This window comes from Pristis pectinata, chromosome 18 (assembly GCF_009764475.1).
Source record: "Pristis pectinata isolate sPriPec2 chromosome 18, sPriPec2.1.pri, whole genome shotgun sequence".
NCBI lineage: Eukaryota > Metazoa > Chordata > Chondrichthyes > Rhinopristiformes > Pristidae > Pristis > Pristis pectinata.
In genome coordinates this window covers 10,320,261-10,347,413 of record NC_067422.1, presented here as the reverse complement: position 1 = coordinate 10,347,413, position 27,153 = coordinate 10,320,261, and the positions used below count along the sequence as shown (strand labels likewise).

Sequence of the window (27,153 nt, the reverse complement as noted above, 5' to 3'; positions counted from 1 at the left end):
CCTCACCAACGTTTTATACAACTTCAACATGACGTCCCAACTCCTGTTCTCAGTGTCCTGATTTATGAAGGTCAATGTGCCAAAAGCTCTCTTTATGACCCTATCTACCTGCAATGCCACTTTCAAGGAATTATGGATATGTATTCCCTGGTCCCTTTGTTCTACCACACACCTCAGTGCCCTACCATTCACTGTGCAAGTCTTACTTGGTTTGTCCTCCCAAAGTGCATCACCTCACACTGCATTAAATTTCATCTGCCATTTTTCAGCCCATTTCCCCAGCTGGTCCAGATCACTTTGCAAGCTTTGGTAGCCTTCCTGGCTGTCCACTATATCTCCAATCTTGGTGTCATCTGCAAATATGCTGATCCAGTTTTCCACATTATCATCTAAATCATTAATCATGCTAAACAACCACGGACCCAGCACTGATCCCTGCAGCACACCATTAGTCACAGGCCTCCAATCAGAGAGACAACCATCTACTCCCACTCTCTGGCTACTCCCGCTAAGCCAAAGTTGAATCCAATTGATTACTTCAACCTGAATGCCAAGCGACTTAACCTTCTGGAGCAGCCTCCCATGCGGGACTTTGTCAATACCTCTCAATCACTCAGCGTTAAAATAAAACTCTGCTTTTCTATTATTTTCTACCAAGATGAATGCCCTAAGGTTTTTTAACAAACTATTTCATATTCCCATTTGCTTATTTCTTTATATTCCCCTTAAGCCTACCTATGGCCTCCTCACAGCCCACACTTTCACCTAACTTTTGCAATGTCACCAAACTTTTTAGTGTATTAGACTCAATGATCCCTCATTATCCAAATCATTGTTATTGATTGTGAATAGCTGGGACCTCAACACCAATGCCTAATCACAGCTCCCCAACACAATAACCTTTTGTTCCTGCCCTCTGATTTTTTTTATCCAGCAGTCAATTCATGTGTTATAAATTTGCATAATAACTTCATGTGGTGCATTATCAAAGGCTTTCTGAAAGTCCAAGTTCCCAACATCAAATTAGTTTGCCTTTACCCATTCTGCTAATTACAACCTCAAAAGATTCCAACAGATATGTCAAACGCAATCACCCTCTCATAAGTCCATGTTGACTCAGCCTAAGCCTGTTATTATTTTCCAAGTGTGCAGTTACCATTTCCCTTGATAATTCCAATATTTTCCTTGCTACTCATGTCAGGCTAACCAGTCGATAGTTCCATGTTTTTTTTTCCCCTCTCTGCTTTCTTTAATAGTAGAAATAAATTTGCTAAATTCCAGTCTGTTGAACAGTACAATATGGGTATCTGGGCATCAGGCCATCAGAAATGCATTCAACATTCAACTAGTAAATGCCAACCAAGATTCCCATCTAGGCTAGTCCCATTTGGCCCATATCCATCTAAGCCTTTTCTATCCATGTACCTGTCCAAGTCCCTTTTAAATGTTGTTAATGTGCCTGCCTAAACCACTTCCTCTGGCAGCTAATTCCATATACTGACCACTCATTGCATAAAAAAAGTTGCCCCTTGGATTCCTATTAAATCTCTCCCCTCTTATCTTAAACCTATGTCCTCTGGTTCTCGATTTCCCCAACCCTGGGAAACAGACTGTGCACATTCACCCTATCTATGCCCCTCATGATCTTATACACCTCTATAAGATCACCCTCATTCTCCTGCGCTCCAGTGGAAAAAAGTAGCATAGCGGTTAGCACGACGCTATTACAGCGCCAGCGATCGGGGTTCGATTCCCGTCGCTATCTGTAAGGAGCTTGTATGTTCTCCTGTGTCTGCGTGGGTTTCCTCTGGGTGCTCCAGTTTCCTCCCACATTGCAAAAAGGTACGGGTAGGTTAATTGGGCTTAAAATGGGCGGCGCGGACTCATTGGGCTGGAAGGGCCTGTTACCACGCTGGAAATAAAATTTAAAAAAAAATTTTTTTTAAGTTTTTAAAAATTTAAAAAATTTACTCAACCTCTCTCCATAACTCAGTCCCTCGAGTCCTGACAACATCCTTGTAAATCTCCTCTGCACTCTTTCCAGCTAAGTGGCATCTTTCCCATAGCAGGGTGACCAAAACTGAACACAATACTCCAAATGCGACCTCACCAACATCATGTACATCTGCAACATAACATCCCAACTTCTATATTCAATACCCTGACTGATGAAGGCCATTGTGCCAAAAGCCGCCTTCACCACCCTGTCTACCTGCAACACCACTTTCAGGGAACTATGTACTATGTGGCTATGGATCGAGAATGATTTACTTGCACTGAATTTATGGGTTCTGAGGTGGCTATTGAAGTTAATGTGGGAACTACAGACTCTTTGACAGATGCAGCGGGTGGTGGCTGATGGGATAAGGTGGGTGCCTAACTTGTGAATTGGCCTGTTACTTTTGCTGCTAATGTCGGGCCTCGAGGTTCCCAATACCATCCTAAGTGCTCCTTCTCCACTTTAAGCGAACATGGGATTCCCAGGAATTGGTGGGGATGTTGCATTTCTTCAAACAAGTTTTGAGCACGTTTTTGAATCTTTTCCTCTATATGCTTGGTAATCCCAGGACAGGGCTCAGAATAAAGTGCCTGTTTTGGGAGTCTGGTGTCAGGCTTGTGAATAATGTGGGCAGCCCAATGTAGTAGCCCACGTTAAAATCTGATGGCCTAGGAGAGGTTGCTGACGTTGCTTCACTTATTCTTTCGTGAATTTGCAGGGTTTTGCGGAGACAGGGTTGGTGGTGTTTTTCCAGTGCCTTCAGATGTCTGCCGTAGGTAGTCCAGGCTTCTCAATCTTTCTTACTGTAGCGTTGCATCTGGCCTTGAACAAATTTCCTGCAGGAGCCGAGCTAATCTTCAAAGCTTGTTCAACCTGTTGTGACTGCATTTCAGAACCAGAGTTACCCAAACCTGACGAGTTGAGCTCAGTGTACAGATGACCCTTGCATTTGCACATGCTCAGAGGATAACCTCCAAGCCTTTCACTGAAGCATATGAAAGGATGAGTCTTATACCCAATGTCTACAAGAAAAAGGTACTCTACCAACCTGTCCTTGCTGCATCTCACTGCCCTATGACAAGTAAGGTTCATAATGAGATCCTGGAAAACATGGACAGCTATCAGCAGGACAGACCCACAAGGAGTATTTGCATAGTACACGTAGGATGGAGTAGTTCTGGGAGTTTTCACCAAACCCTGTGAGGTCTTTTGGCATAATTTCAAACATGGGCAAGAAAACCTCCTGACTGCCATCTTTTGTCATCCCTCAAAAGATGAATCAGTTCATGTTGAACACCACTTGAAAGAATCACTGGGAGTCATAAGGGCAGAGTCTGTACTTCATTTAGGAGCCTTGGTAAAACCGAAGTTTAAGTACAGTTGGAGTTGCACTTTGCACAAACAAAGATGGTAATGTTTATTGAACATCAATAATCTAAGTTCCAAGACACGATTACAGGAATATCTTAGGACAGGATAACCATGTTCACCTGATTCATGAATGACCACCTTCCCATTATATTAGAAATGTGGATGTTCACTGATGATTGTGCAATATTCAATTCCATTTCCACTCCTCAGAAAATGAAGCATCTCATGTCCTGACAACATTCAGGCATGGACTGATAAATGGTAAATAACATTCAAGCCAGACTAGTGCTAGACAATGATTTTGATAACTAATTTTCAGTCTGACTGTTTTTTTCTTTAACTTGGAAGGTAATGCGATCCTTGAAAACGACTTACCTGAACCTGAAACGAAAAGCCATCAGCATTGATCTTGATCCTAAAGCTGTAACCTGTGATGAATTGTTTGGGGTTATTAGCCCAGCAACAAGGGAATGGAAAGATGGTAATTGGTTTGAATTGCTAAGCACAAGCTAAAAAAGCAAGATAATATCTCCTTGGTTAATCGCTGTTTTAAAATTCATTTTTAGAATGTGTGGAGGAAGGTGGATTTCCTTGAGGTTTCTCCCACTCTGTCACCTGAACTTTAGCAGATAATTGACTCAGACCGGATCTGCATGCATATGGAAGTTTTATTGTAGCTCCACTGAAAATAGTGGTGAAGTAGCACAATGGTAACATTACTGCATTTGTATCTAGAGGTCTGGATCTGGAGACATGAATTTCAATTCCCCATAGCAGCTGGTTAATTTAAATTCAAGTCATGAAATAAATGTAGAATAAAATGATGGACATTAAAATGGGTTTATAAACCTCGTTTTGCTGCAAACGTAGTTGGCTCTTCATTACTTAGTGAAATGGCCAATGACTCAGTTCCTGGGCAATTAGGGATGGACAATAAATACTAGCCCTGCCAGTGATGATCTTAGGCTGTGAATAAATTTTAAAAAAAGGAAGACTAGGAGTAAATTCACCCACGGGTGAAATTCTAATATGAATACAATATATTTATTCCAGAGCATTGGAAGAACAAATCTGGATCACTTTTATGCTGATTTAACAGCTATGCAGAATATTATTGTCCAAACATTACTGTAGACTTGGACCATAAAAGTGCCATTTCTCAAATTTAAAAGTGTGTTTTTTGTTAGTGCTGTTAGAGGGAAGCCAACAACTAAACTATTTAAGGTACACAGTATGATCTAAAATCTTGCAGTGTAACTTCAGTTTATAAGAGTGCATTTGCACTGTATCTAAAGAGTGATTACTTCATGTTGATACTACAGGTCTCACAAAATTATAAGATTAGTAGGGATGAAGAAGGCCGTTTGACCTAGCTCAACTACCCATCCCGTACATATGATTTCCCACTGTAATTTTTTGCAGAAATCCCAGCCAAATTGAGTAAATATTTTTGGCTGGAGTTTCCATCAAACTTTTAAAGTTGCAGTAGGAAATCAGAACACCCAAATCAAAATTCAGCTCGAATTGGCCAATAAACAACAGCAGCATTTTACTTCATTACCTTTTGACTGGAAGTCTATTCCGAGTTTTGTAGCACCTTCGCATGAAGAAAATGCTTTTGATAACATTATTAAGTTTGCCTTTTACTAATTTCAGTTTGTGATCCCTTGTCTTAATCTCACAATATAATTTAAATCAATATAGTTTAAACTTTTTGATTCCGTTATCCATGACATCTTCATAAGTTACTCTCAGATTTCTAGTTTCCTATTTGAAAGAACAGTTCTTCAGATTTTCCTTTTTACTCATTGATACAGGGGAATGACATGCCAGTTTTTCTCTGTTTAGTGCAGAGAATTACAGGCCACTTGTGGTCAAATTATTGGGAAAATTTCTGATGATCAGTTCAGTTCTTCATTTAAATGAGTATGATTAATCAAAGACAGATAATGTGAACTTGTTTCCCTAATGACTGAATTAGGAATGGAAGGCAGTTTAGAAGATGAAATTTAGAATGTTCATTGTCAGGAACATTCCTTTTTGTGGTGTATGACAATGACTTAGACTTAAATGATTGCAGATAATACAAAAATTACCCTAGGGATAATAGAAAAATGTTATCAGTTGTTCATTCTGGACAAATATGAAGTTATGTCTTTTGCTGAGGGCAAAACTGAAACAAAACTTACAACAGGCAAATAAATGGTGACCTAACCAAGATGAACAGAGTAGCTGAGAAGTACTTTTTCTTCTCCTTCTTGCCTTACTACCAACCTCTGCACATTTCTTGAAAGTTCTGGCTTTTTTTTATTGGAAATAATCCCTAGTCCGAGACTGACAACCAGGAGATAGAGCTTTTCACTTCTTGATAAGTACTTTGTTTTATGCTGTCCTCACTAATATCCAAAGTGCATCAAATCCAAATCATTGTTGCTACTTACATCCATGGCTCTACCTCGATCTGGCTGTACAACCTCTTGTAGTCTATGCATCAGCTCATTCTCATAGATCCTTGTATTTGTAATACCGTGGATCCCTGCTCTTGGCACTTCTTTCTTATAATAGGAACTTTTTGCATCCATCCAAACTTCCAAAACTCTCCTTAGTGTTTAATTTTACAAAATTTTGATTTTTTTCTATGAAAGGATTATTTTTCCATTAAGCTAAAGCTGGGCTAAAAAATATTTGAAGTTAAAAATGTGGAGTTGTAATCTTTACATTGTATTGGCATATTTTAAACCCATGCTGCTACCATGCTTATAAATGAGTTCGTAATCTGATTAGAATAAAATTTATGTTTATTATGAACTTAGTTTCTGCATTTCAGGACTCTTTTCAACCATAATGCGTGACCTGGCCAATATTTCACATGATGGACCAAAATGGATTGTGTTAGATGGTGACATAGACCCAATGTGGATTGAATCTCTTAATACTGTGATGGATGACAACAAGGTTGGTCAATATTTCAATGGCTAGTTCGGGGTGGCTAACTTTGTTTGAATAAGAAAACATTTTCAAATAATGGGTTGCCAACTCTTTTACTGTATTTTTGTTGACAAAATAATTATGGAGTTTTCTTTATTTGCTTGTCCTTGTATGACAGTTGGATTGGATCCTAATTTATTTGCTTATAGTTTTGAATTTGAGTTTTACCCCACCTCTGTTCAACATAGTTTACTAAAATAGTTGACAGCACCTTAAACATTACTTTGAGAATTCTACTTGCCCTTGCCTTTCTTTGGCAGTTCCATTCACCTTTTCTGATAAAACATTTGCAAGGGTTCATTCCCTAAACTAAGTCCAGAAACCCCTGTCTCTTGTTGTATTTGCTATATATTAAAATCATTCCATGGAATGTATTTCAAGAATTCTACACCACCTGCTCTGTCCCGGTTAATGTAAGGATAGTTACTACTATATCTACCTTTTGATTTTTTTTCACTTCTTGGATGCTTGCTTATATATTCTTCTATCTCCTACTGATTGCTTAGGAATCAATAGTACTCCTCTGGAAATAAGATTGTCCTATTTCTGTACTTCACTTCTACCCATATAGCCTCATTTGTTAAAATTTCTGGCTTAATAACTTCCCCAAAGCTTTAATTGCTTCTGTACCTAATATTGCTTTATCCCCTTCATTCTTGGAACTCCTCTGCAGTTTGTCTTAAGAGTCTGGAACCAGGAGTGTCGTGCTGCCATGCCTACTCCTTTTGAAGTCATGCTTCAATAATGGCCACAATATCATATGCCCACATAATTATCTGCATGTTAAGTTCATCACTTTCATTTCCAAGACTCCTTATGATAAAATATACATAAATAAGCCCACCCAAGTTTGCTTAATTCCTTTTTACCTATCCTTTGATCCTCTACCTTTCAATTCATTGCTCTCCCTTCCAGACTTGCTCATTTAACCCATAACTTCTAAAACAGTTGTCAGGTTCCAATCCCACAGCCAAGGTATTTTAAACCGACTCCAAAGGCACAAGTAAACCTCCCCGAAAGGATATTGATACCAGGCCTGTTGAATTGAGATCCATCACAACTAGTCTCAATGTCCAAGAATCTAAATACCTCCCATCTGCACCATCTATTCAGCCACGTAATTATTCGCACTATCTTCTAATTTTGTTCTCCATGACACATGACAGCCCAGTAACTATGACAATACTATTATTGAGGTCCTACTTTTTAATCTCATCCCTAAGTCCTTTATCTGCCTGTAGGACTTCTTCATTCTGCCTATGACATTGGTTCCAATATCGACCATGAACAGTACCTGTATACCCTCTCCATATACACTCACGCTCGCTCACTCACGCACTCGTGCACTCACTCACTCATTTGTTCCTGGAATGACGTGTGCCCTATAGAAACATCTTTCTGTTGCCTTACCACCCCTTCCATATGACTCTTGTCCATGCTACCTCCCACCATATAACTGGGTCATCCACCGACATGCCTTTGTTTACTAGAAAAAGAACTAAAAATCCAACTTTCTTGTCAGCACTAAACTGCTGCTTTACTGGTTTAGTTAATTAAATGATTGTTATTTTCTTCTTAATTTCACTCTGTTCATATTTTTTTTGCAATAAACAGGACCTCCTTGCTCCTCCTCACCAATTCTCATGCTTGCTAAGTTTCTGTTCTTCCTACTTTGTTGGCTGCACTCCAGATGCTGCATTCTGTGTAATCTGACAGAAGAGCTGTAAATTAGATAGAAAATCTACATAAATGAATCTGTTCAGGTTGAAAATTCGATTTGATAAGATTAGTCCCTGCTCACAAATATTGTCCATACCCCCTCTCATAGTTAGCAAATTGCACACTGGTTAATTCCACACAGATAGCATATTTTCTTTGATGTACATTGTTGAGACTTTGGTCTTGCATAGCAAAAAATAATTTACCGTGAAACTGAATAGCATTAACCACTGAAACCATTGAATGATCAATATGTTCATTTAAAATAACTTTTAGTCATTTTATTTGGGTTTACTCACAGGTGGAGGATCAAATATCCTTCTAAAAATTTCCCTTTCTTTAGTGATAAGCATTTTTTACTGTTAATAAAACAATGGAAGGTTACTGGTCTTAATGTTAGAAAGGAATAGTGTTGTTACACATTCCTAGTTGGGTTTAAAACTAGAATTGTTCATGAATCATATTCTCATTTTTGTACAAATATTTTCAGTATATATCAGCTTCTCCTATTCCTTCCCATCAAGCATTTTATAGATGAAATTCCTCTCAGTGAAAAATTCTATGTAAACAGAGAAGGAGAAATTTGATCATATACTTGTATTGACTTTTTCACAAAAAGATTTTCTCCCCCTTGATTTCAGAGAAACATAGAGTTGCTTTTATTCTGAGTGGCGGTAACATAAAAGTTATAGTTTAGACGTGAAATTAAGAGCAAAGTTTATTTGCCCATAATATTGACAATTCTGTAGTTTAATCTATTGTACATTGGAGTACTTTTGTCCAAAGCAAATTATTACAGTTAATGGGTATTCTTTTTCTCGGTTTCTTGGAGAAATTAAAATTATTTATTTTTTGTAATTTGTGTTACTCACTCTATGAAGGTGCTAACTCTTGCTAGCAATGAACGAATTCCACTGAACCCCACAATGCGTTTGCTTTTTGAAATAAGTCACCTGAGAACTGCTACACCAGCTACTGTGTCTCGAGCAGGAATACTTTACATCAACCCTGCAGATCTTGGATGGAACCCGTAAGATATTTCTTTATTTTTTCTTGCCTAAATTAGTCTGTAAATTGTGAAATAAAAACAATAAATAATAAAGTTAAAACAATTTCTGTTAAAATTGAATTAAGGAAATATAAATTCAATTGGAATGTATGGCCAGGAAATCTGTTTGCACCCAGAATCACAATGTGGTGCATGCACAGTATGAATCTTTTACAATTGACTTGGGTTAAGTTTGGTGCTATCTGCTTAACTTATTGGCTGTCTCAACAGTGTGGATGGTTGGACATCATTTGTCTAAGAAATGACTTAAAAGCAGCAAAAATTTTAGAAGAGAAATTGCATTTTGACTACAGATACCAGGATTACACTCTCAAAAGGAAAAGTATGACTGCTGCAAGAGCACCAAGATCCTTGAATGATGCATTTATGGTCCTGATGTATGAATTAGGCATCAGATAGAAGCTGGATCATTTCACTAGTAGGCATTGTTTTCTGCAAGCCAGGAACCTGAAATCTGAAAGTTGGCAGTAATGCTGAGAAGCCTGAAATGAGATAAGGATTTGCATATACTGCAATCTTTTTTGATATATCATTATTGACAGGACTATCCTACCAACTGTCTCTACATTATGCAAATTCAGCCTGTGGTACATGAAGCATTAGGTCTTTTGAAAAATATATTACCCTTTATATGAGGTGAAAGTGACCATTTCTTGGCATCAAGCCTGCAATAGACCTAGGTGTAACATCAAGGAGCCCTGGTAACACTGATGACAATGAGCACAAGGGAAAACCCTCCAGTAGTTGGAGTCATTCCTTGTGCAACTGAAGTGGTTGTAGTTGTTGTAAGTTGATCATACCAGTCTCAGGACATCACTTCATGAGTTCCTCAGGGCAGTGTCCTAAGCACAACCAGCGTTAGTTGCATCAGCAATGATTTTCTTTCCATTATAGCATTAGAAGTGGTGATATTTTCTGATGAGTTCAAAATGTTCTATTCCATTTGGAACACCTCAGAAAATGAGGCACTCCATGCAGCAATACCTAAAGAATATTTGGGCATGAAGTGATAAGTGACAATGACCATTTCTGACAAAGAAGAGTTGTTTTTTTTCCAGTTACACTTGATTTTTAATGACTTTGCCATCACTAAGTATCTCACCATTGGCATCTAGGGAGTCACCATTGACCAGAAATTCAACTGAGCCAACCACATATATACTTTTATTCTCAATCTCTGTCCCTAAGTAGTAAAGAAGGTATATAAGGTACTGCCCTTCATTAGCTGGGGCATTGAATACAAGAATAGGAAGGTTATGTTCCAACTTTATAAAACATTGGTCAGCTTGAGTACTGTGTGCAGTTTTGGTCACTACACTATTGAAAAGAAGTGATAGTGCTGGAGAGGGTGCAGAGGAGAGTCACCAGGATGTGTGGGATGAAGTGTTTTAGTGATGAGGAGAGATTGGAGAGACTAAATCTGTTGTCCCTGGAGCAGGTGAGATTAAGAGGGGACATGATTAGTGTATATAAAATTGAAAGGTATAGATAGGGTAGACTGGAGGAATATTTTCCCCTTTATCAGAAGTGAATAAAATTAGAGGACAAAGATTTATGGTCAGGGGTAAGAGATTTAGAGGGGATCTGAGGGTGACCTTTTACATCCAATATGGTGAGTACCTGGAATGCATTGCCAGAAAAAGTGGTGGAAGCAGAGTTGCTGTCAGCATTTAAGAGATGTCTAGACAAGCACGTGATTTGCCTCAGCATTGAAGGCTACAGGCCAAGTACTAAGAAATGGGATTAATATGGATGGGTGCCCATTGGTCAGCATGGATGTAATGGGCAGAATGGCCTGTTTCCATGCTGTATGACTCTAACTTCATATTTATGGATTATAACAAGTAGTTAACTAGGAGCTTTAACTTCAAAGATTTTTTGAGATTGTGTTAAACCTTCTACAGAGATTATCAATAGTATTGCCACTATTATAGATCCTTAACCCTGTTTTAAGATCGCAAATCACAAGTACTATCAGTTCACAAATCCCCACGTTAGCTATTAGTTACTACGAATGGACATTTCTCAGATAGTCAGACTGGCTGAATATACCTTCTGGAATTGACTGACGCGATTGGATCCTTCTCTGACCGCAGCCCCAGTTCTTGAACAGTATAGCATAGTATGGGCCCTTCAGCCCATGGTGTTGTGCCGAACGATATTATCATATTGTTATCATCATTGTTTATTGTTATAGCTGTGTGATCAGCTACCTGATTGGCCATTGAGCCCCCCCCCCCCACCTTTGTTATTTTAGTTACATTTATAACTCATATCTTCATTGTTATCTCCTCATTTGGACCTGAGTTGTTAGTTCCTGTGAAAATTTTTGGCTTTGATAAATTTGTGGGACCTCACTTTATCAGTAATATATTGTCCTTTTACAATGCCTGGGACTGTTTCTTGCTGTACCATAAACTCTCAGAATTCAAGGGTCTTACATGTTATGTTTCCAAGTGGTTTCATAGTTTTTGGAGCTTTTGTTCTATTAGTTCTATTGTCCCCTTTATCCATTTATTGCCAGGAGGATAATTTTACAAAGATTAACTCCTGATACTCCTCCAAAACTCTTTTACCATCTCAAGGGCACAAGTCAGGGGCATGATGAAATGGTCTCCAATTACCTGTAAAGTGCAATTCCAACAACATTCAAGAAGTTTAACACCATCTAGGACAAATCAGCCCAATTAATTGGTGTTACATTCTTTGCCTCCAGCACTATTGCATAAAACTGCAGGGTGTACCATCTACCAAATGCACTGTAGTTTCTTGCCTCGGATACAGCAACCCCAAACTGCATGTCCAATCCCAAAAATAACAAGGGCAGTAAGTGAAAGGGAACACTCCTGCCTCCAGGTTCTTCTTCAAGTCCCTGATATCACTGTTCCTCCATTGAATTTGAATCATGAACTTCCTTGGATTATCAGGCAGAAGGACAGCAGCAGATCAAGGAAATGGCTCATCACCACATTTTTCAAAGGAAATTAGCTTGGACAATAAATGTTGATCTTGCCAGCAATGATTACATCTTGGAAAAAGAAGAATAAAATGAATTAGCTCCCTATACCAGTACATCCATTTTATCCAGTGTGCCAAGTGGTGCATTCTAAGTTGGAAATGTTTGTGTACTTCTTGCTCACTATTAAGATCACATAAGGCTGGTTAGTTTCCACCAAAACAGGCGTGGTGTGAAATATTTCTGGGCCCATATATGCTAAAATTCACAGACATGGGTAAAATCAAACTCAAAAATATTAACTTGATTCCCTTTGTGTATTTCATCAATAATTAAATCAGTTTTCTCTTTTGTTTATTAGTGTGGTAGCTAGCTGGATTGAAAGTCGTGAGGTACAGTCGGAAAAGGCAAATCTTCTGATACTGTTTGATAAGTACTTTCCTACCTGTCTTGAAAAGTTACGAACAGGATTTAAGAAGATTACCCCACTTCCAGAGATCACCATGGTGCAGACAGTTCTTCACCTGATGGAATGCCTTTTGACGCCAGCCAATGCACCTGCTGATTCTCCCAAGGAACTCTATGAACTATATTTTGTGTTTGCTTGTGTTTGGGGTTTTGGAGGTACAATGTTTCAGGATCAGGTAAGACTTGGGTGTGTTTTATACTTAAGTTTCAATCAAATCTTGTGTATTCATTGTCACCCAGATTGATTCTCTGCATGTTCCATTTTTGTTAAAATATTGTGGCAATTACACTCAAACATTATTACAAGCTGACAGGACTGGATCACCTTTGACCTGGTCCTTAACTTGTGTTCATCTTCCATGGGATCCCTATGACTGCAGGTCATCAAAGCTCACTGCCAGAGGCCCTGCCTATGAACCATCCAGGTCTTCTGACAGATCATGATAATCAGATTTCCAAATTTAGAAAAAATAGAAATACATTTAAATCATTAAAAATATAGGTAAAACATTTTTAAATTAAAATTATAAATCTTAGAAGGGTTACAATATAGGAGGGGGCTAATTAGTCCATCATGTCCAGCCAATTTGTATGTATTCTCCCTATTGTGAGATATACTATAAATAACAAATATAATGCATTAAATTGAAAGAACTAGGTGAATAACTGTTTCAGCTGTAAAGTATGATTGGGATACTGAATGGTAGAAAGGAGAAGGTAAAAGGTGAGGTATTATATCTTCTGCAATTGCAGGGAAGGTGTATTTCAAACATTTTACAGGTATTGGTGGGGTTGGAGGAGTGAACCAGTAAAATTCTTCAGGCAATGGTCCTCCAGAATTCTGAAAGAAGAGGTGAACTTCTGTCTGGTGGTCACATTGGAGTTACTGGATACTATAAAAGATGGACAATCTAGTTATCATGGAGGCTGGTGAAATGGAAAGTGAAGACAAGGGGAACATTATACTGGTTCTGGAGGGAATGATGTATGAGATCTCAAGTGAAAGAAATGGAATGGGCACAGTCAAGTATCCGATCAAATATGGTGGAGGAGAATACTCAGTAGAGTAAGAATGAAGTTATATCAGAAGCACTAGTCTGGACAGTGGGATCATAAAAACAAATGTAAAGGAGACAAAGAAACTGAGCCTTCACAGGAAGTAGGATGAGAGGAACTGCAGTCAAGGTGGCTGTTGAAACTATTGACTTGCAGAGGATATTGATCACAATGTTGTGTCCTGAAAAAGAGATAGAGGAGGAAAAGGTCAGAGAAGGGCCATGTGGAGTTGAGAGATGGATGGAAGTTGGCAGAAAATTTGATGAAAATGTTCCAGATGGTGAAGTAGGAAACAGTACCAATAAAATCATCACTGTGCTGAAAAAAATACAAGTGAAGAGACTGAAATAGAGGAAATTTTACATCGCCCACAAAGAGACTAATGTAGCTTAGAGTCATTGAGTACTGCATTACGGAAACAGGCTCTTTGGCACACTGGGTCCATGCCAGCCTTCAGGTACCTAACTATTCTAGCACTCAACCTGTAGCCTTCAACACCATGACATTTCAAGCACTCATCTAAATATTTTTAAATGTTGAGAGAGTTTCTGCCTTTAACACCTCCTCATTGAAGTCCATGTAGACTATATTGACCAAACTTCCCTCATTAACACACTTGGTTACCTCCTCAAGATTTAATCAAATTGATTAAACAGGATTTCCCTTTAACAATGCCATGCGGACTCTCCTTGATGCATCAGTCCCTGCCTCTCCAGGTACAGATTAATCCTGTCCCTCAGAACTTTTTACAATAATTTCTCTACCAAGGAGCTTAGACCCATACAAGTTCCCACAACATGAAGTATGTAGAATCAAAGGAGTTGTTCAGTTTGAGGATAAATTCAGGAAGAGGGTGATGGTGAAGGGGCAGGTTAGGCCTATGTTAGGATAAGAAGTGAAAGGCCTGTATATTGTCTTAATGGGGTATGAAAGTGTGGAAGGGCCACAAGTCCATTGTGAAAATAAGATGATTGGAACTGGAAAATTGGACATATTTAAATTGTTATGGAATCAGCCCTTTTGCTACGCCAACATATTAGCTGATTTTTTTTTAAAGTATCACAAGATCACAAGACAAGGGAGCAGAAGCAGGCCATTCGGCCCATCGAGTCTGCTCCAAGGAAAGGGAAATAGAAATGAGAAATGGGGAATGGGGGAAGAAGAAGAAAAAAAAAACTATTCTAATCCCAATTACCGGCCTTATCCCCATATCCCTTGATATCCTGACTATTTAGATATCTATCTATCTCCTCCTTGAATGCCCACACTGATCTGGCTTCCACTGCTGTACGTGGCAAGGAGTTCCACAAATTCACCACCCTCTGGCTAAAGAAATTTTTCCTCATCTCTGTTTTGAAACTATACCCTCTAATTCTAAGATTGTGCCCTCTGGTCCTGGACTCACCCACCAAGGGAAACAGCCTAGCCACATTTACTCTGTCCTTTCCTATCAATATTTTAAATGTCGCTATGAGGTCCCCTCTCATTCTTCTGTACTCCAGCGAGTACAGTCCAAGAGCCGACAAACGCTCCTCATACTTAAGCCCTTTCATTCCTGGAATCATCCTCGTAAATCTCCTCTGAACCCTCTCCAACGTCAACACATCCCTCCTAAGATGTGGGGCCCAAAACTGCACACAATATTCCAAATGAGGCCTCACTAGTGCCCCGTAGAGCCTCATCAACACTTCCTTACTTTTATACACTATACCTCTCGAAATGAATGCCAACATAGCATTTGCTTTCTTTACCACCGATCCGACCTGGTGGTTAACCTTTAAGGTATCCTGCACGAGTACCCCCAAGTCCCTTTGTACTTCCGTGCTTTGGATTTTCTGTCCTCCTAGATAATAATCTGCCCGCTTATTTCTGCTTCCAAAGTGTACAACTGCACATTTCCCTACATTGAATCTCATCTGCCATTTCCTTGCCCATTCTCCTAAACTGTCTAGGTCCCTCTGCAACCTTCCTATCTCTTCAATACTCCCTACTCCTCCCCCTATCTTGGTGTCATCCTCAAACTTAGCCACGAAACCATTTATTCCATCATCCAAATCATTAATGTACAAGGTAAAAAGAAGCGGTCCCAACACCGACCCCTGCGGCACACCACTAGTAACCGGTAACCAGCCAGAACGAGATCCTTTTATTTCCACTCTTTGCTTCCTGTCATTCTGTTATCCTACCCGTAATTCCATGACCTCTCATCTTACCTACCCGTAATTCCATGACCTCTCATCTTTCATGACTTCTGTGGAAGTTGATAGCAATTACTAAATTTTTGGTGTTGGAAATAATTGAAAGAGTGGGGGGAAAAATATCTTCACCTGTTTTGCCTTTTTTAATTAAAATGTGAAAGCTACTGGTTAAGTGATGTATCACTGTTTCCATCTATTACATATGTGATTTCAAATTGATTGAAAAGATAATACATTTTCCTTCTGGTCAATCAAATTTCTAATAATTGAATGGATGCAGTAAACAGTATGTTCATTGAAAGACATTAAATTATGCAATATTTTGAATTATACACTATTCCTTACAGCTTGTGGATTATCGTGTTGAATTCAGCAAATGGTGGGTGAATGAGTTTAAATCTGTCAAGTTCCCATCCCAAGGGACTGTATTTGACTATTACATTGATTCAGAAACAAAGAGGTTCATATCTTGGTCAGAAAAAGTGCCTGCATTTGAATTGGATTCTGATTCTCCACTTCAGGTACTTAATTCATAAAATATATACTTTTATTAAAAACTTTTAATGCCTTCCTCATGTTTTTGTTTTAGCTTTTCATGCAAATGTCAGTTATGACATAGTACTGAGTCATATAGACCATGACAAATCAGGTCTTAATCCTTCATCTGCATTGGCCAAAGAGTAATGAGGATAACACTTATCCAAAGTCACTAGAAGGGGTATTTGAGGACAGCTGTTGCCCATGGAAGTAAACTCCAACAAAGTCTATAGGCTTCCAACAATGAGAAACAAGTGCAGAATTTTTTTGTAGAGAAATAAACATGGTATAAAATTGCATTTATATGGTTTGTTCGATATACAAAATATATCAAGATTATTTACAAAGCAATAAGGGGAACAAAAACTGAAACAAAAACAGAAAATGCCAGAAACATGCAGCAGTCAACCAACCATCTGTGGAGGGAGAAAAATGGTCAATGTTTCAAGTCATTGGATTTTCATTAGAACTGAGGCAAGAGCTGAACTTTGCAGAAGAAGCTAAGATGAGGTTGAAGGATGGTTATTGAACAGATTTATAAAAATAACTGGGTAAAATGGCAGAATGAATCAGGGATGGAGTTGCAGATAGTAGGTGAGAATAACTGGAAATTGTGCTGCTGCATTGAGTAAGTGGGAATAATTTATTGGTGATCAGGTTTGAAAGACAAGTGTGTGAAATGGGTTGTGTGGCTGAATGTGTGGTTAAGTTCAGAAGATGGAAGCTAGAATGCTGTTGGTAGATTTGAAGATGATGACAAGGATTTCAAATTGGATTTACTGATAGGCAGGATCCTGTGTAGCAACAAACAATCAGCTGGAGGAACTCAGCAGGTCCAGCAGCATCTGTGGGGGGAGGTGGGGGGGGGGGGGGGGGTGGGTAGGATAGCTGTTGATGTTTCTGGTCAAAACCCTGCATCATGACTGAGTTAGTCCTGATGTAGGGTGTCAATCCAAACATCGACAATTGCTTTCTCCCCATAGATGATGCTCCACCCACTGAGTTCCTCCAGCAGGTTGTTGCTCCAGATTCCAGCATCTGCAGTCTTTTGTGTCTCCAGAATCAGCTGAGATGACTAGTGGGTTGTGGGTAGATTTGTTTTACATGTTCAAATTCATAGAGAGTAGATAATGTCATATTGGTGAGAATAGCATAGATTCTAAATATGACAAAATGTTGGACTGAGGTTTCATTGCCATGAGATTGAAGTAGTGTCAGTAATTGTTAATACTGCAGAGACTGAAGTCAATGGACGGTGCTGAATGTCATATAAAGGGAGAAATTTAGATATCTTCTGGTTATTTGTGAATCTTGGACAGTGCCCAATCAGAATTATACTCCCCTTTTATGTTATTTAATCAAAGTTATCACATGACTCACTGAGAATCCATATGACATGATAAGAAATACTTTATAAAAATAAAGGATAGATCAAGGGCAGCATAACACAACCAAGGCAAGAGCTAAGGCTTTGTGAGATTATGCGACAGCAGATTGCAACAAATCTATAGACTCACTTTTCTGAATACTGCAAGACTCCTCCAGAGCAGTTCAGGTGCATCATTGTTTTAGTATGCCAGTCCTTTCAGCTGCACAATAGTGGAGAAATTATTGAAAAAATTTTGAGCACAGCAAAATCAGCATTGAGTGAGATCTGGATAATCGAGGAATCGGTTTATTGAGGAATGGTTCTGCCTAACCACATTTTTTGAAGTAGATCAATGAGAGAATTGTATTTCATGCAGTTTACATGGATTTCAGCAAGGAATTTGTTAAACTTCCAAACGATAAATGATCTGGAAAGTAAAAGACTATGGTCAACAAGGAAAAGAGGCAGGTTGCAATAAAAAAGCAAAAAAGCTACAGACGCTGGAAATCTGAAATGAAATTGGAGAATGATAGAAATAACAGGTCAGGTAGCAGTTGTGGAGAGAGGAAAAAGTTAACATTTCAGGTCGGTGGCCTTTCATTAGAGAGTTGCTCAGGGAGAGAAGACAAAGAATAATGATTAATGGGCATTTTAGTAAATACAGTGCATTCCAACAAGATTCGACATGTTCTGTTGCATCTCATGATATTTACGTATTAATGACAGAGTTAAATGTAATGGCCATACTATCAAAATTGGCTGTGTGGCTGATAAGAAAGTTCTAGATTGCTGGAATATGTAAATGGACTGGTTTATTCGGTACAGAAGTTGCAAATCAAAATCGGTGCGGAGAAGTGTGAAATGATATGTTTGGAGACAGCAAACAAGGCAGGGAATTCATGATGAACGTTAGAGGAATGGCAGGATCTTGGAGTGCATGTTTACATATCTCTGAAGGTAGAAGACCATTCCTTAAGAAGGTTCATGTTATACTTTATTTTATTGGTGAGGCATAGAGTATAAGCACTGTGAGGTAATTCTAGAACTATATAACTGATTGGGCCACAGCTGGAGAACTTGGCAAAATTCTGGCCACCCACTGTGGCAAAGATATAATAGGAATAAAGTGAGTGATATGGAAGATTTATTTGACGTTTTCAAAATAATGAAGGGTCTAGACAGTGTGAACAGAGAGATCTATAATTGGAAATATAACAATGGCCAACACATTTCTTTATGTAAAGAGCAGTAAGAGTCTGGAATTTGCTGCTCGAAAAGAGGTGGAGGCAAAGAGTTTCATCTCATTTAAATGGCCGCTTAATAAGCATCACACATAAAATGCTGGAGGAACTCAGCAGGTCAAGCAGCATCTATGGAGGGAAGTGAACAGTCAACATTTCAGGCCAAAACCCTTCATCAGGACTGGAAAGAAAGTGGGTCTCGGCCTGAAATATTCTGGCTTTTTGCCCTCTTTCTTTCCAGTCCCGATGAAGGGTCTCTGCCTGAAACGTCGATTGTTCATTTCCCTCCATAGATGCTGCCTGACCTGCTGAGTTCCTCCAGCATTTTGTGTGTGTTGCTCCAGATTTCCAGCATCTGCGGTCTCTCTTGTGTCTCCCTTAATAAGCATGAAAAGTTGTAAACTAAAAGGCTGCAGACTGAGAGCTGAGTCGTGGGTGTCATCTATATAGCTCAACTTTTGCTCAGCATTGTTGCAGTCCGCCAAATGGTCTTCTTCTGTGGTGTAGCGTTATGATTATCTGAAGTCAGTGTGGCACATTGACTGATGTCACAATCTGTGTAAAGGGTGTAGTTCAAATGGTGTGAGAGCTTGACATGTGATTGAGCACATTCCACATAATGACAATCATAACTTGCAAATACATGTATATTTGTAGTGCATCACTTTCCAAACTGAAAGAATATCTGCACACACAATACTCAACCAATGGGCTTCAGGCAACCAACTTTTGCAGCCAATGACCTATGGGTGAGATTAAAACTAACTAAATTAGGCTATAGACTAGTTTCGAGCAATTAATTTCATTATCTACAGAGTAGTCAACAGGTAAACAGACTTAATCTTTATAATATAATTCACACCTCTTTTCAATATCAGACCAAACAGCCATTCATCAATGCTTAGCCAAACTTTGATTATGGCATTAAGTACTTGTTTCTGAATGTAATAGTTCTAGCCGGTTAGTGTATGGAACTTTGTATTGTTAGAGAGTCATAGAGTAGAGTCATAGAGTAATACAGTACAGTTACAGGCACTTCTGCCCATCTCATCCATGCTGATCAAGGTGCCCACCTCAGCTAGTCCTGTTTGTTCTCAGATAATTAGTTCTCATCTTTGAAGATCATCATTTATAGAAACAGAATGGATATAGTTTTTTTTAGAGAAATCCTTTGTGAACTCTTGGAATATTCTACCACAATAAAGGCACAATAGAAATGCAATTTTTTGTTGGATGTTAAACCCTTAAGTATAATTATACAACACTTATCAAAATGTAAGGCTCATTATGAAATAAAAATTGTACCACATTCTCTGTATAAGTGTCATAGAAAAGTACAGTATGTTCAAGATCACTAAAGTGATTAATTTTTGCTGTCTGGAGCTTGAATGGCTTCTCACACCTACCACGGTGTCAAGTATGCCTACTTGTTGCTAAGCAAGCCAATGTACTAAATAATAACATACCCATTAAGCCAAATTCACAAACAATTCTTCAACTCTCATGCCTTCTCCTACTTGCTTTAGCTCTTAGAATGAACATAGGAACAGGAGTAGGCTTTGAGCCTGCTCTGCAGTTCAATTAGATCATGGCTGATCTACTCCCTCATTGCCATTTTCCAGCATTGCCTCCATAACACTTGATTTCCTTAATGTTCAAAGATCAGTCCATCTGTGCTTTAAATTAATATAACTGACCCTCCTTCCCAGAATAGGAACTTCCAAGGGCTCACCACCCTTTCAGTGAGGAGGTTTCTTCTCCCTCAGTCCTAAAGGGCTTTATTCTGAAACTGTGCCTCCAGTCCTGGATCTTCCTCCATCTAGCCTGTCAAACCTTTAGGAATTTAGATCTTATCACATTCTTCTAAACTCTAGAGACTACAATACTTAATCTCTCATAATGCGACAAACCTGCTAGCACTGAAATCAGACTGGTGAATCTTTGTGTGCCCCCTCTATGGCAAGTAAGTCCTTTCTTGGGTAAGGAAATAAAAACTGCACATAGTACTCCAGATGCAGTCTCACCAAGGTCCTAAGTGATTGCAATAAGACTTCCCTACTCTTGTGTTTAAATGCTGTCATAATAAAGGCTAACATTTAATTTGCCCTTTCAGTCACTTGCTGTACCTGTATTTTGGCCTTCAGAGACTTTTCTATGAGCACAACTGGATCTCTTTAAACATCAACACAGCCCAATCTCTCACTTATTAACAAATACTCAATTTTTCTGATACATGCTCTGAAGTATAAAACCTCCCATGTTTCCATATTATATCCCATCTGCCGTGCTCTCACATAATCATGCACCTTGTCCATGTATCCTTGAAGCCCCTTTATATTTTCCTTTATATTAATAATCCCACCTGGCATCGAATTATCAGGAAAATTAGAAATGTGACATTCAGTGTCCTTGGCCAAATCGTTGAAATAGATTGTTAAAGCTGGCACCAGTCCCTGTGCTACCTCACCTGGTGATTGCCTGCCATCCTGTGAACAATCCATTTATTCCCACACTTTGCTTTCTGTTTAACGCCAGTTCTTAGTCCGTATAAGAATAATACTCTCAATTCCAACCTTGACAATCAACCTTCTGTGTGGAACTTTAATGAACATCTTCCGAAAATGCTTCCATTGCAGAGCTCCACCCTAGTGTCACTTCCGTCCATCGAAAACTTTATTTGTTGTTGCTTCTAGTTTCTGCTTCACAGGTAACTGATGTCACACAATCACAATCCCTGCTTCATTTTACGTCTCATATCTTCCTGCTACATGATGTAACTGCTCATTTAACTATTTTCCCACTTAGTTGACTCTCTCTGCAGTTCATGTCCATGATAACTCATGAGCACTTTTGCAAGCATGTATGTATGAATGTTTTTACCCTGACTTTTTTTTACTACATATTTAAAATGTATCTTTTTGTTTTGAACAACTTGAATGAAAAATATGGAGCTTTGCTGATGAGGCAAAACTAAGGAAAATACAGAACCGCAGAAGTTTTGTACATAAAGTAGGGTCAAAGCTTTATTAAATAAGTCAGATGTTAACAAATTTAGTCATTTGGGAGAACAGAATAGCTCTGTGTAGCAGAATAGCTGGAGTTTTCTAATGTAGTCTGGCATCTTCCTGTTCTGAATATGATCCCCATTATTCCATAAGACTTTATGTGAATGAATATTTGATTGCAAATGGTAATAGAAATTGCTTGTTATATAAAAAAAAGCTGCATCAAATGCAGGCTTTTAAAATTTGTTTCCTTTTTTCAACCTTGTGTAACACAGGCTGCCCTTGTACATACAACAGAGACAATTCGCTTACGCTACTTCATTGATCTAATGATCGAGATGGGTCGGCCAGTAATGTTAGCAGGAAATGCTGGAACAGGAAAATCTGTACTCATGGGAGAAAAGCTGAATGCTCTTAATATTGAGGAATATGTGATTCAGGCTGTTCCTTTTAACTTCTACACAAATTCTGCAATGTTACAAGGTATTGAAATGATTACAAGTTAAAACAATAGATTTTTATCTCCCCATGTTCCATTTGGTTAAGGCATGAGAAGATGCCTCCGACAGAAAAAGACAATGAACCCCTTCAAAGTTCTGTTAACTTTTGTTCTACATAATGTTAGAAATTTGCTTTGAGAGAAGAAGATATAACTGTGAAATATTTTTTATTTCAGAAGTGAGAGGTTGAAAAATGTTTGTGTTCAGAGGAACCTGAGTGTCACATTAATGAAAGCTAGTAAATAGTGAGCAGGGTAAACAGTATGTTGGTCTTTATTGCAGGACTTGAGGATGTGAATACAAATGCCTTATTCCATCTATAGAGGGCCCTAGTGAGATAACTTCTGGAATATTGTGTGCTGTCCTCCCCAAAAGAGGATATAACTGCAATAGAAGTAGTGTAGCAAAAGGTTCACCAGATTAATTTCTGGAATGTTAGTTTGACATATGAGGAGCAATGAAGCAGACTGGACCTGTACTTTCTTGAGTTTAGAAGAGGTGATCTCATTGAAATACATACAACTTTTCTAGAAAATAAAAAGAATAAAAAATCACAATGCAGCAAATCTGGAATTAAAAAAAAACAGAAAATGCTGGAAACAGTCAGCAGGTCAGGCAGCATCCATGGAAAGAAAAACAAAGTTAACAATTCAGGTTCTGTTGAAGGGTCTTTGACCTGAAAGGTTAACTCTATTTTTCCTTCTATAGATGTTGCCTGGCCTGTTGAGTGTTCCCTGAATTTGCTATTTTTTATTTCAAAGTCCTTTCGGGGCTTGACAGGATATGTGCAGAAATGATGATTCCCATGGCTAAAGCATCCAGAACAGTCACAGTCAAGATATAAGGGATCAGCCATTCAGGATAGAATTGCGAAGAACTTTCTTCATTCAGAGGGAAGTGAATATTTGGAAATGGGGGCTATGCCACAAAGTATATTCAGGACACAGATCGATAGATGATTAGATATTAAGGTGATAGAAGAGATATGGTGCTAGTGCAGGAAAGTGTCTGATGTTAAGTTTAGCCATGATCTTAATGAATGGCAAAGCAGGCACAGAGTGCCAGATGGTCTATTCCTGTTTCCATTTCTGATACTTTTATGATTAAGGCAAGTTACTGATGTGAAGCACTGCTTTAGCACCAAGTACTACAATTTAGTGCTGGGAGATCAGATCATGCTTAAGGCACAGCAGAGGTTTAAATAGAAAGTATATTTTCTGATGATCTATGAAAGCAAGAACTGCAGGAAGATGTTAATTGGTGTGAAGGGTGATATTCTGATGCAGCCATAAAGATGGTTGAAAGTTGACACATTAAATTGGTGACTGGACTTAGCAAGTGGTGGTATTCAAAAGCAGATTTAATGATGTCTCGAAGGGTGCCGTGATAGGCTTTTGGTGAGTGGAAGTGGAGACCAGAAGTCCAGGAGGACAGAGATACAGGCCTAGTGTGTGAAGGGTAGAAATCTGACAGATTGGAAAGGCACAGCCCTGGTGAATGGTGACCAGGAATCTGAGGAAACAGAGAGACATAGGCCTGATCACTATCTATTGCTATCTGTCAATGCCAAATTGTGGCTTCACAGGGCAGAAGGTGGATGATTAGAGGGTATTTCTTCCCATCATCTTCCGATTGGCCAAGAGATTCCTGGCATAGTTGTTTACTAGTTATCTTAAATCTGTGTACTGTATTTCCTGTGGAAATAGTTTTTCTTCATTCAGTCTGTCAAAGCTATCCATGATTTTGAAGACTCTTAAGATTCTTGGCTGTAAGGAAGAATCGTACCTAAATGACATGCTGTGGACCATCACACACCAGTAGAACTTTCGTAGATTGAAAGCCTGAACATATAGATGCATGAATATTTTATCCTTTGAATCCAGTCTTACTATATGTAGTTGTCCGTAAGTAAATTGTTCAAGTGGTTGTTACTACCAACACAACAGTCACTTGGTTAATACAGGAATGGATCAGAGACTAATTGATGATTCCAAGTCCCTTCTGGGACATGCCCTCTTCTTGTTACTACCATCGGGGAGGAGGTACAGGAGCTATGAGACCCACACTGAACAATTCAGAAACAGCTTCTTCCCCGCACCCCCCCATCAGATTTCTGAATGGTCTGTGAATCCATGAACACAACCTCGTTGCTCCTTTTTTATTGCACTATTTATTTATTTTTGTAATTTATAGTAATTTTATGTCTTTGCATTATACTGCTGTCGCAAACCAACAAATTTCACATCATACAATCAGTGATAATAATTCTGATTCTGAACATTTCAATAGTCTGGAAAGAGTCAGAGATAAAGATGTTTAAAACTTCAGTAACCTTGACTCCTATTGACAAACTTGATAGATTCAGCCTTATTGTGGGATATGCCAAAACTTTGTGACTGAGATCCAGGATTGGAATACAGTGGCCACAAAATATGCCAGAAGTTGGCTATCCTATGACAAGTGTCTCACCTCCTGATACCCCAAATCATTTTCACTATCTGCAAGGCACAAGGTAGGTGTACAATGGAATACTTATTTCCCTGAATGAATTCAACTCCAACACTCAAGAAGCTTGACACCATTCAGGACGAAAAAAATCTGCTTGATTAGTATCCCATGCACTGCCCTAAACATTCATTCCCTCCATCACCAGCACACTTTGCTTGCTGTAACTATCACCTACAAAATATACTGTAGTTCTTCGTCTGGGCTACTATGACAGCTCCTCCCAAATCTGCAACTTCTACCATCAAGAAGTGCATGTGATTCAGGCACATACATGTTCTCCGCGCCCCCCCCCCCCCCCCAACCAAGTCACACATCGTCCTGACTAGGAAATATATCACCTTTATAAGTATTGGGTCTAAATCCTCAACTCCCTCCTCAATAGCATTTTAGGTGTACTTTCACCAGAAGACTGCAATGGTATAGAAGGCAGCTCACGATTATACTTTCTTAAGGATGCTTATGGATGGTGAATAAATTCTGTCATTGCCTGTGATGCTTTAGTCCATAAAACAAAAACAAAATTGAAACGTTCTTGTGCAGTGCTTCCACAAAAAAGTAACTATTTTGCCAAAGGCCCATGGATGCCACTCATAAACACTCCTCTCTCATTCTTCCAGCTTCAGCTAGTTTGCACCTTTCTCCTCTTCTTAGAGTAAGGTTATTAGATAAATGCCCATAAAGGAAAAGCTGGTCTCCTGAAAGATTAAAGCCTACATTGGCGTTACAAACATTATCAAATCTGCTATGCTCTAAATTACACAAGGTGCTATAAGAAATACTTCAAAAAGATCTATATAATTTTACTTGTAAGATGTGAGGATCCATTTAAATAACATTTGAAAATGCCGCAAAAATGCCACAGATCTCTGTAATTTAGAAAAAAGTTATTCTTTTCATCAGATACTGTTTATTAAAATAGCTCTTCATAGTAACATGGTGTCATGACAACAACCTCTCCCTCAATGTCAGCCAAACAAAAGAGCTGCTCATTGACTTCAGGAAGGGGGGCGGTTGCACATGCTCCTGTCTACATCAACGATGCTGAGGTCCAGAGGGTTGAGAGCTTCCTAGGAGTGAACATCACCAACAGCCTGTCCTGGTCCAACCATGTAGACACTGCAGCCAATAAAGCTCACCAGCGCCTCTACTTCCTCAGGAGGCTAAAGAAATTTGCATGTCTCCTTTGACACTCACCAATTTTTATTGATGCACCATAGAAAGCATCCTTTCTGGATATATCATGGCTTGGTACGGCAACTACTCTACCCAGGACCACAAGAAACTGCAGAGAGTTGTGGATACAGCTCAACACATCACAGAAACCAGCCTCCCCTCCATAGACTCTGTCTATACTTCTCGCTGCCTTGGTGAAGCAGCCAACGTAATCAAAGACCCCATCCACCCCGGACATTCTCTCTTCTCCCCTCTCCCATCAGGCAGAAGATACAAAAGCCTGAAAGCACGTACCACCAGGCTCAAGGACATCTTCTATCCCACTGTTATAAGACTATTGACCAGTTCCCTAGTACAATAAGATGGACTCTTGGCCTCATAGTCTACCTCGTTATGACCTTGTTCCTTATTGTCTACCTACACTGCACTTTCTCTGTAGTTGTTACACTTTATTCTGCATTCTGTATTTTACTTTGTACTACCTCAATGCACTGTGTAATGAGTTGATCTGTATGAACACTATGTAAGACAGGTTTTTCACTATACCAAGGTACAAGTGACAATAATAAACCAATTCCAATTCTTTGTCACCAAAGGCACTAAAATACTGCTTTTGCACAATCCACAGATTGATAATTTTTATTTCAGCTGAGTGCCATAGAATGTTTTTGGTTTTTAGTTGCATTTTAAAATTCATTTTGCCATGTAATTTCACTGTGTACTGACTCCTTTGATTGTCATTCAAGCATACATGACCAATAAAAGCAAATATTAATGTTTTGGTCATAAGGAGGTACACTTCAAGAAAGAATGTTGCCCCTGATTTTCCTGCAATGATAAAATGATAATGTACACCACAAATTTTCCAGTGTCATAAATGCTGATCTTGATGTTGGTAACTCATTCCTGATCTTCCTGCAATTTAAAATTCATTACATCATGGAAAAAATGTTGCAATAATTAGAAGTATTGCATCCATTTTATTTACTGGGGTTT

At 38.8% G+C, this 27,153-nt stretch overlaps 1 protein-coding gene across 1 annotated transcript in view; it reads left to right on the top strand.

The window, feature by feature from the left end:
• Positions 1-27,153, top strand: part of LOC127580014 (dynein axonemal heavy chain 17-like) — a 251,034-nt gene that overhangs the window by 137,075 nt on the left and 86,806 nt on the right. Inside the window, 6 exon segments of the mRNA XM_052033141.1 lie at positions 3,719-3,851; positions 6,198-6,325; positions 8,959-9,107; positions 12,464-12,746; positions 16,172-16,345; positions 22,252-22,459. Coding sequence (XP_051889101.1) covers positions 3,719-3,851; positions 6,198-6,325; positions 8,959-9,107; positions 12,464-12,746; positions 16,172-16,345; positions 22,252-22,459 — 1,075 coding nt within the window.